General features: G+C 41.0%; 2 protein-coding genes across 2 annotated transcripts in view; one reads left to right on the top strand and one right to left on the bottom strand.

The window, feature by feature from the left end:
* Nucleotides 1-1,450: 1,450 nt before the first annotated feature.
* Nucleotides 1,451-11,526, bottom strand: SNAP29 (synaptosome associated protein 29). The gene is made up of 6 exons (XM_035340142.1): nucleotides 11,418-11,526; nucleotides 11,133-11,361; nucleotides 9,579-9,775; nucleotides 8,562-8,647; nucleotides 7,386-7,490; nucleotides 1,451-5,735 (listed from the first exon to the last, which is right to left on the bottom strand). The coding sequence occupies exons 2-6, from the start codon at nucleotides 11,328-11,330 to the stop codon at nucleotides 5,578-5,580; spliced, it is 744 nt and encodes a 247-aa protein (XP_035196033.1). The 5' UTR covers nucleotides 11,331-11,361; nucleotides 11,418-11,526; the 3' UTR covers nucleotides 1,451-5,577.
* A 133-nt stretch (nucleotides 11,527-11,659) lies between these two features.
* The window catches only part of PI4KA (phosphatidylinositol 4-kinase alpha), a 60,152-nt gene continuing 59,098 nt past the window's right edge, over nucleotides 11,660-12,713 (top strand). The window contains exon 1 of the mRNA XM_035340129.1: nucleotides 11,660-11,921. Coding sequence (XP_035196020.1) covers nucleotides 11,703-11,921 — 219 coding nt within the window. The 5' untranslated portion in view covers nucleotides 11,660-11,702. The remainder of the gene's footprint in view (nucleotides 11,922-12,713) is intronic.

Here is a 12,713-nt window from a genome sequence, read left to right on the forward strand (position 1 = left end):
CAGTTATTTTCCCAAAGACATTCACAGAGAGAGCTGGAATGCCATTTTCTAGAAGGTTCTGCCTCACTAACAACAAAGTCACAATCCATCTAGACTTTTTATAGCTGAGGCAGGGCTCCAGGGTCACTCTATTTAGAAAACTCTGCCTGGCCCCCCTCCAGGGGTCTTCCCAATTTGGCAGACTGTTTATTGTGGGGGCACCTCCCTGCTTTCTTTCAAGTAAGCTTTATCAGCCCATCAGTTCTGGATCCACAGATCCCTGGATCTCAGAGATACATATTTAGAAGCAATGTACAATATACAATGTACAAAACCAAAATGCGAATTGTAGGACTCCCTCCTTTAAAACTAAACCAAACCAAGCTGCTTTTCAGATGCAGGGAAAAAAAAAAAAAGAGAGAGAGACAGAGACAGGCAGAAGCACAGCACCTGCTCTTCCCATTTTTTCATACTTGCACGAGCATCTTTTTTACCTCCCCCTTCCTCTCATTTCCCAGAAAGTCAGGGACTGCATTGTAAGAAAGGAAGTCCTTGAGAAAACACAAAAGGGTTGAAATGCCAGACCAGCCATAAACTAATTAGTGTGAAATACTCTCTTCTGACTGTCCGATTCTCCACGCAAGTAAAGCTAGCTAAGAGTATTTCTAGCAGAGACTCAGAATTCACTGCACCACTCCATTGTCTACCATCCTCCCCTGTACTGTTGGCATTGTTTTGATTTTTCTATATGCAACAATAAGGTGCAGAGATGGAAGAGCTCTCAGTTCCCGTCTGTTGCGGAACTCTCAGCACAAGGGCAGGAAAACAGTTCTTTGAATCTTAAAAACCTGTCAATCTCTCTAGCATTCTGACTGTCTCTTTTCAGAGCTTCTTGTAGTAGCACTTCTGTGGCTTCATGGTATCCAAGAAAATTATCTCTGTTATGAAGAAGAAAAAAGAAATTCAGAAGCCAAGTTCCTCTTCTCACATACAGATAAGAACCTAGCTAAAGGTCAAGACATTCTGAGGACTTAAACAGCAAATTTGGGACCACACTGTTGCTTTTAAGTTTCCAAGACTGTACAATTGTTTTTGCCTTATTCCCATCTTGCCTGCATTCTTCACGTATATATATCCAGTTTATGATATTCCAGATGATAACAAGCACTACGGCAAGATTACTTTTCAAGCAGCATCTCAGATTTTGTCTGCACAAGCTAAGGTTTTGCAGAAATGAATGCTTGTCTGCATTTCTTTCAGGATCTGGGAGAACCTACTTCAAGAGCCACCTAATAAGGTAATGCCTTTCATTTATTTCAAGAAAAATAAACGCACCAGCTGCAAACTATTTTCTATTTTGACACAAAATTAACAGAATATGCCCAGCATTTTAACAGATCTTATTATGGGACAGAAGCATCAATGAAATTGTAATAAAAGAATTATGGGAAATAAATGCAAGAACTCTCCATTAACAATAAGCACCTTTATTGACCATCTTACCATTCAACACTTACTTAATTTCCTAAATTGATGAAGTACAGTCCAGTTTAGCATTTAAATAAAAGAAAAAGCAAATGTTATACCTGGGTGGTATAGAACTAAAGTACTGTTAAAAAAAGCTGTAGACACAACTAACACTGCCTGTGATTCTAAAAATGAATCCCCACATATTTCAGAGTCAAACTTAATACATCTCCTCCACATGACGTTATGCCTCAAAAAATGCCAGTGAAAGTCTGTCTGTTTAGAAGGCAGAGTGGTTAGTAGGCATTTTCTATTTCACACATCATAAAAAATACTAGGCAGCCATATATTTCAGATAAGTTTTACAAATTAAAAAACAGAACAACAACTGTAAAACCTTCTTCAGGGAAAGGCCAGCTGATTACAGACAGCATTTGTTTATAAACCAAATAAAGGCAATAGTTTTTATTAGAAATTTTGGATGGCAGCCTTGCTATGTCCTCATAGGACACAATATAGCGTCCCAGTGATTTCAGTAAGACAAAAGAGTTCAGCACAGCAACAAATCTTTGCAGTACAGATGACAATTCAGCTATGCATCATTTGTTACAGTATGTAATTCAACACTCAAGCAATTTATAATCATATACACTGAGTAACCAAGTATCTGGTTATTCCCACTTTTTTCCCCTCTTTGTTTTTAGAACGTATCTTACTACGTTTCCAGTATTTAACACTTCTTCAAAATTTATTAGCAAATTTTGAGAAGCAAGAAAATACCCTTTTATAAAGAAGATTTAAAAGATTTTTTTGATCTCTCATGCTGACCTTAGTATTAAACTTCTACTCAAGCCAGTAAGCATAAAATTAATCAGAGCTATATGGCTGCAAGGACACATGAATGCCAACATGAATATTTAGACAAAACAATTTATTTAGCTTATCAAGTTAGCACTGGTGTCTTCTGAAAGTTCTAAACCCTACACAAGGTAAGTATCCAAGAAGAAATAAAATTGTATGTCTTATCAGGAACTTGTAAGAAAAGTCGCAAAAAGTCCTTCAAAACATATATAAAGTCAGTGACATTTCCTGGAAAGGAAAAGCTTTTTTTTTTTTTTTTTTTCCTCCTTTAAATCTCTCTTCCCTGCAGGATAGAAAGTTACTCTAATGAGAAAAAAAAAACAACGCTATTACAAGATAGAGTTGTCGCTTCACATCAATTAAACTTCTTTATCAGCAGAAAGTATAAAGCATCTTTATGAAAGTTGTGAAAGCAAATTCATTTTGTAGCAGATACCCATTTATACCCTTGCACAATCTTCCCCCCCCCCCCCCCCCCAATGAAAGCTCGATGTGGGAAACAGTCCTTTAAAACAAGGCTATTAAGCAAAACAAAAATAGATAGAGCAGGAAAGCCTAACTAGCAAGAAAACAAATGTTTTCTCAAACAAACAAATAAATAAATAGCACAGGAAAGCCTCCATAGCAAGAAAACAAAGACCTATGTTACTGAGACTGTGAATGGAACTGTTAGAAGAGATGAAATGTTAGGCCTCTAACCTCCACATGGCTGAGATCTTGGTTTTCTAGTCTGCTTGGATCATGAGGTTCTCAAAGCAGAAATAGGATTTATTGTTTTATTCCTCTTTTTTGCCTTTGTTTTCAAAGGCATCAAGAGATATCCAGAATGCAGGAAACATTTAGTAAGGCTGATACAAATAAACTGTTGACCAAAAAAATTGAGTCTGTTCCATGAAACAATTCAGAATGAAAGAAGGAAGAGCTTACGTCAGAAAGATAACATACTTTTAAATCAATTGAAATTTTTGCTTGGATTCAAGCTCCACATTTCTTATTACACATAACATAACTAGATCTTCCAGATACATTTTTCCTTCATTAACCATAACTTAGTGGAGAAAACCTCAGCCTACAACCTAGTTACCGAAGTCTAACTTTGGAAAAAATGTAATTGTGAAATAGCTGCATACAGATAAAGGCAGATTTCGAACTAAAACAAATGTTTTTAATTACTGTGCTTTTTTTTTTTTTTTTAATATCCTCTATTCTCAACAGACTTTTCATTTTAAGGTTCAAATATTACTATTAATTACTTTTAATAAAAAGGGGAGAGTCAAATACAAAATTAAAACAGGTACACTCAATTTCAATATTCCTTCACCCAGGTACTTAGAGATTGTGAAAACTAATGATTGGCACCATTTCCTAAATAAATCTATTGACCTTCCTGAGACATTAAATCATATGATTCTTGAATATTCTAACAGAGTAAAAGAAAATTAATTATGATATACACTCACAAAAGTAGATAAGTTGTCATTAATAAGGTTTTCCAAGCTTCCTCATAAATGTAAGTGACATGTAAAATGAAAGTTGAAAAGCAAATAAAGATGCTAATAGCTCACAAAGTTTTAAGTCTCTAGGAGGCATATATTTTTTAGGGACCAAAACCAATGACAGTAGTAAGTTAAAGGCTCACTTTCAATCTAATTCACAATTGTGCTTTGCTAGTAAGCGCAGGAATATATGCCTATTTTTTCATAATACTATGCTCAAGAAGTGTAGCTTTTTTTTAGTGATTTATTTTTCTACAAGTGAACTCTCAGGAGACACTGTACAACAAGAAAGGCTTCAGTTTTCCTGTGCTTCCTTAACAAACAAGGTACGCTTTATAGCAAGTCAGCTCAAGGTAACAATTCCTTTTACAAAAGAAAGGAGAAGCTGTGAATGTGATATTCATGAAGGATGCAAGCTTGACGGTCCTGAACATCAAGGTTTTAATTTACTTCATAACATGGTAGCAGCTCAAAGAAGTGACAGCGTCTTAGTCACTCATTGTCATTTGTGATATTTAAGTGCTGCAATGCTGACAGGGGTCTTCTCCAAACTGAAATAGCTTATTTGTTTTCAAGACATCTAGTTCTCCCTGTCATGTCTTCAGGTTGGAGTAGAGCTGTAATTATTTCATTCTACAGTGATACTTACTGTAACAAAGAACAAAACAAATTGGAAGGCTCAACATTTATCTGGAAGACTCAAACTTTTTAAACATTTCTTAATCTGCAGAAGCTTTTTAATACCTGCTAAGCCTATGTAGAAGTATGCCAATCATAGTTGTGCATCTTAAGACCAGTCACATTACCAAGGAGGTCACAGCACCTACTTGCTCCCTCATCACCTTTATCTGAACTAAAGGTTAAATTAAGGAATGATCTATGATCTGTTCGCACAGTATCAGACCAATTCTTAATTTCTGAAATGGAAACTACTTTCAAATAACCACCTACCTGAATAAGCTGAGAAAGGGAAGGAAAAAAAAAAAAAAAAAAAAAAAATCAGACGATGACAATATGTTACCCAAACCTTTTCGGTTTCTGTCAGTCAGTCAAGATTTTGTGTAAACCATAATATACCCCTGTAGTTCTTTACTGATAATAGCATAAAGGTGATAGCATTCACAGTCTCAGTCATAACCACTACTGTTCATCTACCTCTTGGGAAAAGTCATCTTTGGAAAGGGAAAAAGCAGAGGATTTTATCATTCCTGCATGACACCCTTGATAGTTAACAATTTACAACTTCCATGGAACAGTTTGTTCCTTAAGCCCCAGAAATGCCAGAGTCACTTACAATTATTTTTACAGCTGGAAATCAGCATTTTTTCAGCATTTTAAATAGCTGTAGGTAAACAGAATTAGCAACATTTGCTCTGAACAAAGAAGTACATTCTGTTCCCCCTGACCCCTCCCCAAAACAGAGGCAAAAATGTAGTTACTTTTCTCATCACAGCTTTCAGGCCAAGGACACTGAAGCTTTGTAGACTCCAAATTCCTTCACACATACAACTCACAGTAATGCAATTGAGAAAGGTATCCAGCACAAAAGAATTAACAGAGTGCTGAGAGATTTTACTCAGCGTGCACTTTTCCTATTTACATTATAAGGAAAATTAAGGTATTATGCTGCACTTAAGATTATGCAATTTTAATGGCAACAAAATCAATAACATACCAGAAAAAAATTAATAGATATTGTCCAAGTTTTTAAGAGATCTGTTCAGATAAGACATCCAAGAAGAACTAATGCTGGACAAAAATTTCTATAAGCTCTTTAAAGTTGTCGGATTTTTTTATCAGTGCTTTTAATATTGACATCCAGTGTCTCTACTTTTTTGGTTAGCCGATCCAGCATATCATCTTGCTCCTCTATTTCTGTCTGCAGACCAAGAGCTAGGTTTTTCAGACGACTCAACCCAGAAGACATCTCATCTGTCAACAGAGAGATTGACCATAAGGATTCAAAGCAGTATAAAGCACACTGTTGAAACAGATGCTACCAGGACTCCCTCTTCTCCAAAACCTGGAGTTAGGAAACATTAGTTAAGACTGCTCAAGTCCAAGTATTCTCTAATAGTGGAAGCAGCAATATTTTGACATGGCTACTGAATTACCATCAGAAAGTAATCACTTCCTTCCCATTAAAAGTTAAACACTTAAAACCAAATTGTATCCTTATAAAATGAGGTATCCTGCAATACAGTTTCCACTATTAAAAACATTTTGTAGAAGGCTGGGATACATCTTTTCTGAGGTCGATATACACAATATGCTCACTAACTTTTTTTTTCCCTTTTAAAACGATCTTCATGCAGAGTATCATCAATACACTGAAAATTTAAGATTTAAGCAGTTAATTATTTAACAGATGCAAAAAATCAATTTCCGCATTTCCTAATTTGGCTACAAGGAAACTATTGCATGATTGATTGGTACAAATGCTTCTGAGGCTAGTACGTTTTTGCATGGCTTGGGAGTACAACAAATGTGCTTCCACTAACTCTTATACTTGATTACTTCTCTTTGATCTATTCCTTTCTGATTTCCTTCCAATCTCTTCTTTCTAGGTCAGTTAAACAGTGACACATGTAAGCAAAGAGGCACTTTTTATGGAAGTTAAAAAAATGCAGCAAATTCACATGTGAAATATTTAGTGCCTTCTGATTGTTCTATTTTCTGCAATTTTTTTTCAAAGTTGCACACAGTTGTAAATTCTTTGGGTTCAAACTGATGTACAATTTAATATCTCGGTTTTAACTGTCAGTGAGATGTGTTGAATGCATCTCTCAAAACAGGTGGTAAGCTTTATATAATGAGTTAACAAGAATCCATACTGGTCTAATCTGGCTGTCAATATGAGGCATTATTTCCTTCTTAATATTACTAATATCTGTTTAATGATTTATTTTTTTTTCAGAATGTAAGAATTAGCCTGCCTGTCCCAGTTCCAGTCACTTACAGGATGATTCCAAGAAATATTTTCTTATCCTGAGTACGAGCGTTATGGGATACATCAGCACCATTTTCTCATTCAAGTAACAGAAACTTGCTAGCATATTCCCATTTAGTAAGACTGTTTTTCTTATGGTCAATCTATGATCGAAGAGGACTCATGCTTTGGCTGTAGTTTATTTCTCCCAGTTTCTCTGTTCAGGGGCAGTTCAAAATCTAATAGTTTTAAAGCGCAAGCATGTAGAATAGTTAAAATAATGATGCCAATAGGGTTTTGGTTTCCGTAAGAGATTTATACTATTCCAGGCATCCTACCCAGTTTGTTTCTAGCTGGTTTCATGTGAAAGGTATTTCTAACTCAGATTTGTTATTAGTATGTGCTGGTAGTTGACCCACAGACATCCCACAGCATAGAACTATTCAAATAACACATGCCTCAATGAAATGTTGGATTCTGTCATGGTTATAGTTCTGAAAGAGTCTACAGGTAAATGCTGTTATTCTCAAAGCTCGTATGTGAGCTATACAAAAAACAAAAGTGCTTCTTGAGAACATATTGCTTAGAAATTCTCTGTCTTGAGAACCAAAAATTAAAAATTTTATTACATCAGTTTCAATTTTCTCACTTACCTAAGTTGTTATCAATTTTCTGGTGGTAAGCTCGCAGATGTTGATTCTTTGGATAGGCATCCCGTTGCACTGAAGTAACTAAATCTATGTTGCTGAAATCACTGTCTGTCAAGAGTATAAAATACATAGTATTATATAATAGAAAGACAGAAAATTCAAGTTTTAGAAGGGCTATTAAAAATTAGTCAGACTACAGATGCCATGTAATCATATCACCTATTAGAGTATCAGGAGCAGTCCAACTTCTCTATCTATAGGACATGCTTAAGACTAACAGTTATTAAGCTATAATTACTCTCTTCTGAATTGCCTTTTGTAGTTCTGCTGGGTAGTTGAGAGAGAAAAAAACAAAAACCCCACAACCAACCAAACAGGCTTACCTGCTTTCTATCTGCATTTAGCCTTCCCTCAGGTAAACCCACCAGAGAGTTAGTTCTGCCCTCTGTTGGTCAGACAGAGTGGAATTATACGGAGTGGAATGGAGATTGATGTTACCAAAAAGCATTTCTTGCCTTACAGAGCTACAGCTATAAAGATAACCTGCAGCTTTCTCACTCTCACTAAACTAAATAATTAGACTTCACTTTAAGAAGTAACAGTTACTTTGTACATAAAGTAATCCGAAGTTAACTCCTAAGAATGGGGAACAAGATCAAACCCTGTATGCTTCCTTGTGTGAATGAAGGACTTCATTGTGAAGGGTTATAGTTCACATTGCAAATAACAAGGAGAACATGTACTTTGAGGTTCTTCTTAACCATGCTCTGCAATAGATTTTGTATAAGTCAACATTTTGGCAAATGTAGGACAAGGCTGGCTGTACGTTATGTGGATTCTTGGCCAAAGTCTCCTCCGTGCAGATGTAAGCACTAGATGTCTTTACACCTGTAGATGCACTACAGTCTTTACTACATATAGCATAAATCCCCTGCAGGAAGGGCTAGATAAAATCCACGTGCAAGTAAAAGTTTTCACGTCTTCAGGATGGGTATAAACAGACTTAGGGGCAGACAGTTCCCTAGAGTTGAAAGTCACAAACGCTGGGATACAATCTCCAGAAGTTGGGTAGCAATCCAAGTCAGCAGTTGGGCAGGCTAAAGGGTCTCTGCCTTCACCACTGTGCAAGTTCCATCCACTTTGATAACAGACATTCGGTATAAAATAAAGTTAACAAACCTGAATTATCTAGCCGCCTTAAATTTGGATGACTTTCCTGGTATTTTGACTCTTGTTCTTTACTAGACATCATTGCTTCTTTTAATCTGGTAATAAAGAGAATAAAATTAGAACACTTATGGACCACAGGCTTCATTCTATATCCATTAAACAAGAATGGGCATCAAAATTATCCAAGAAAATATTTCTTTAGATTTAATCCAACAAGTCCCTTTACAATAAATTATTGTATTCAGTGAAAGCAGAATTGGTTGAAAGCAGAATAGCGTAAGCTTTGATATTAAGAACAAAACCATATCTTCAGTCTTGGATGCAATCTGTTCATTCTCTCTAATGGAAGATGAGGCCAGGAAAGAAAAAAGATAGTAACAATTAAAAGTCCATGCAGCATTACCAGGCTTTACACAAATTTCTCAGTTGAAGAGAGACAAGTACTGTGAGACATGGTACTTTCACAGCAATTCATTTCTGTTTACAGCTTTTAATAAAACTACTGAAATATACAAAATATTTAAACTAGAAGCACTACAAATATAAAGGGATGCAAAAATATTTTTCTCAGAGTTAAAGAAAAAGGGAACCAGACACTACCTCAGGACTTTACAGAATCAACAGATCTGTAATTGATTTTCTGGTGACATTTCAGAGATGATGTGAGAAATGTCTCAGAAAAAAAAAAAAAGTTAAAAAGGTTAAATGGACTAGGTGAGGAGTTTAGGGGAAAGATATACGAGTGAAACTGGTGACACTGGGAGGAAACCCTCTCCCCAGGAGTCTGGTACTTGGAGGGACCAAGTAACAGAAGTGTGCATGCACACAGGAGGCATCCAAGACTCTGATAACAGAATAAACATTCACAAATTACTGTGGAGAAAAAGGTTGCACTTTAAGAATTACTTCAGGAAAACAGTTCTAGATCCAGAATCATCTTTCAGAACATTTCTGATGACAGACAGATCTCCTGTTTGAACCCAAGAAAGCACTATCATTCCCAAGCGAAACGTTTATTTTCCTTACCTACTGTTAGCATAATATTCAGGAGTTCCATTCTGCTCTGGCTTGCTCTCTGGAGGTTTGGGTTTGAAGTAGTTAACCAGCCCCCCAAAAACACTCTTAATGCTATTTATGTGTCTTTGACTGGTCTTCAAATCCTGGTCCATTTTATCTACCATCTGTTCTGTGCGCTTCAGTGACTCTCCTTGACGTACAAGCTCCTAATAGATATTGACAGATAAAAGGAAGCTAGTAAAGCCAAGATAAACTGAAACATCAAATACTTCTAACAGACATTTGAAGAAAAATAAGAATTCCTTCAATCTATGTAGATGACTTCTAAGGGAGTGCAGCCTTTTCACTCACTCCTGTTTCTTCAGGGCATTTCAATCAAGAGCTGCTAGTCAGCTGTAGCATTTACCAGCTATAAAATCCTCATCAACACGATGCCAGTTTCCTGACAGGTACTACAAGGGGGAGCCAGGAATGTTCTGTGTTGGCTGCTTGTCAGGTTGATGTTTATATCTGTTCTCCGTGGGCAAAGTAGTGAAAACGCAAAGGTTTGAGGCGGTGAAACGAGAACTACTACTCGTTGTGAATGACAACTTCGTTAACAAGGGAGGCTATTTTCACGTACTCGGGTGTTCCAGATAATTTATAAGCAGAATAACTGAAGAAAATAAACCCAACTAGAGTTTTCCCATACTGCAGGAATAATTTTTTTAGCTAGCAGTGGAAGGTTTAGAAATTCTGATATACACAGCTGTGTATTTTCTATTTCAGTGGCACAAATACTATTCCAAAGTAATCCAAATATTAATTTTGAGATAATTTTGGCAGATGAGTTGCCCACAGCCAACACTAGCTGCAAAACAAAGGACCTGTGTTCATAGTCTGTCCAAAGCTGGGGGAATTCTTGTTAAGTGTGCTTGTTTTCTCCCTCAAGAAGCAGCAAGCCCTCAGAATTTCTGTTTTACCATTACCCCTGCGTTAAGACGAAGTTCTCAATTCCTCATTTAGGCTGTTTTTAACAAGTCACGAGGCAGGGAGCTCCCCGAAGCGCTGAGCGCAGCCCTGACCGCTCGCAGCCGCTGCGCTCCCCCGGGCAGGTGACTCCAGGGCAGGACACAGCCCGTCCCGTCCTCCGGAACGAGCCCGTGAGCACGAAGGAAGTGATTAATCGGGATGAAACTGAGCGCCTGGTAAACAACTAAGCGAGTTCACGGCTCAATTAATTAGAGACCAGCTAAAAGTTTTCTAGTTAGATAGGCATAAATGCCACTAATAAGACTTGGTAAGGAGTTGAGCACAGCCGAGCTCTGCTCTCGGCGCTGTGGGGATAAAGGGGGACCCAAGGGAGGTTTTTGATGTAAAACCCGAGCCTCCTTCACCCACGAAGCCGCTCCTGGCTGACACACCGCCCTGAAACGCCGCCCAGCTGCCAGCCGGTGACAGCGCCGGGCCCGCGGGGCAGAACAGCAGGGGCTTCCCCGCCCTCACTGAAAGCCAAAACAAAACAAAACAAAACACCGGAAGGAAAATCGCCCCGCCGGTCACCCCCCGGCGCCCGGGACCCACCTCGGAGGCGGCCACGCCGATCCGCTCCGACTCGTAGAGGAGCGACAGGGAGCGGGCGGTGCTGTCGGCGGTGGCGGCGGAGCGCCGCAGGACCTCCCGCTGCAGGTAGCGCTGCCGGTCGGCGCCGCCCGCCTCCTCCTCCGCAACCTCCTCATCCTCCTCGGCGAAGGGGTTGTAGCTCCTCGGGGGGGCCGACATGGCGCCGCCGGGCGGCCTCGGGCACCGCCGCCGCCGCCGCCGCCGCTCCTCAGGCCCAGGCCCAGGCCCAGGCCCCGGCCGCGCAGCTCCTTCCCCACACAGGCACCGGGCGGCCCCGCCCCTCCCCGTCCCGCCCCTCCCCTCCCCGTCCCGCACCGGGCGCTGCGCTGAGGCGGGCGGTGGCTGGGACCGCCCACCGCCGGGGATAGGGGGAGCTGGGCGAGCCCATTGCTGAGGGGTCGGAGGTGTGTGTGTGGGGGGGGTGACTGGCAGTGAAGCCGCAGAGGGCGCCGCCATTTTGTTGACGCGCGGGGCGGTCCGAGGGAACGCCGTCCCGCGAGAGGGGCCCCGCCCGCGGGGCTCCCTCCCAACATGGCGGCCGCGGCGGTGGCGGCGGCAGCGGCGGCCGCAGCAACGGCGGCGGCGGCGGCCGCGGCGGGCACCTCCGCCACCACGCCGGCGGCTGCCGCGGCTCCCTCGGCGGGCACGGGGCGGGGGAGCAGCGCGGGCACCGCGCGCGGCTTCTACTTCAACACGGTGCTGTCGCTGGCGCGCTCGTTGGCGGTGCAGAACCCGGCGCCGCTGGAGAAGGTGAGTGAGGGGCTCGCCGTGACGGGAGGCTCCTCCCCGGAGTGCCGGCAGCTCTGAGGGGCCCCGTGGGGTCCTGAGGGGGTGTCCGGGTGCCCCGTGGGGCCCTGTCACGCGTGGCAGGCGGCGGGGCTCGGCCGTGTCCCCTCCGGGGGGTGCTGAGGGGAGCAGAAGGCCGAGGTCCGGCCCTGAAGCTTGTGAGGTGTAATTAGTGCCAGCCTAATGAGGGCTGGTTGATTTATCCCGTGTATCTGGTGAAATCAAAGTGACTGAATCAGCTCAAGGTTAAAAAAGCAGAATGAAAAAAAAAGGGAGAATTCGGTGAAGATAAGCACCTAGTGACTGTGTAATTAAATAGGAGAATTTTTGCCTTGCGAGGGTTTTCGCCGTGGGTCCCGCTGCTGGCGGGGGCCGGCTGGCTGTGTGAGTTCCCGTGGCTGATCCTCGTGTGTCAGTGCCTGTGCTGGAAGGGGCCGAGCTTTCGAATCGCTTCGTGCCTTAATGAGAAGTGACTAAATTGGTGAAAAGCACAGCTCTGCGTTGGCGAAAATCATAGCGTGTGACTTATTGTTGGCCAGCTGTTGCAGGTGTCTTTGCTTAGTTCTTGTTCTGGAAATCTGTCATTGCTCTGACAGCCCCCTGTAAATGTTTTCTTTAATGTCTTGCTGTTGGTTTGCTCTTATCCAGTGTTTATTTTTTTTTCTTTGAGAGAGTCCAAGTAGGAGTTAAATGATATCAACAGGTCATATCTAGCTACAATTACGTTATTCCACGTACCAATCTGATGTGGAACAC

The sequence above is a fragment of the Oxyura jamaicensis genome, chromosome 15 (genome assembly GCF_011077185.1).
Source record: "Oxyura jamaicensis isolate SHBP4307 breed ruddy duck chromosome 15, BPBGC_Ojam_1.0, whole genome shotgun sequence".
In the NCBI taxonomy this organism is placed as follows: Eukaryota; Metazoa; Chordata; class Aves; order Anseriformes; family Anatidae; genus Oxyura; species Oxyura jamaicensis.

Excerpts from the sequence above, each read along its gene's own strand:
- SNAP29 (XM_035340142.1), bottom strand. The coding sequence starts at position 11,330 with ATGTCGGCCCCCCCGAGGAGCTACAACCCCTTCGCCGAGGAGGATGAG. Across the intron at positions 7,491-8,561 it reads AAGGCGGCTAGATAATTCAG|ACAGTGATTTCAGCAACATA; the intron begins GTTTGTTAACTT and ends TACTCTTGACAG. Across the intron at positions 5,736-7,385 it reads GAAAATTGATAACAACTTAG|ATGAGATGTCTTCTGGGTTG; the intron begins GTAAGTGAGAAA and ends CTCTGTTGACAG.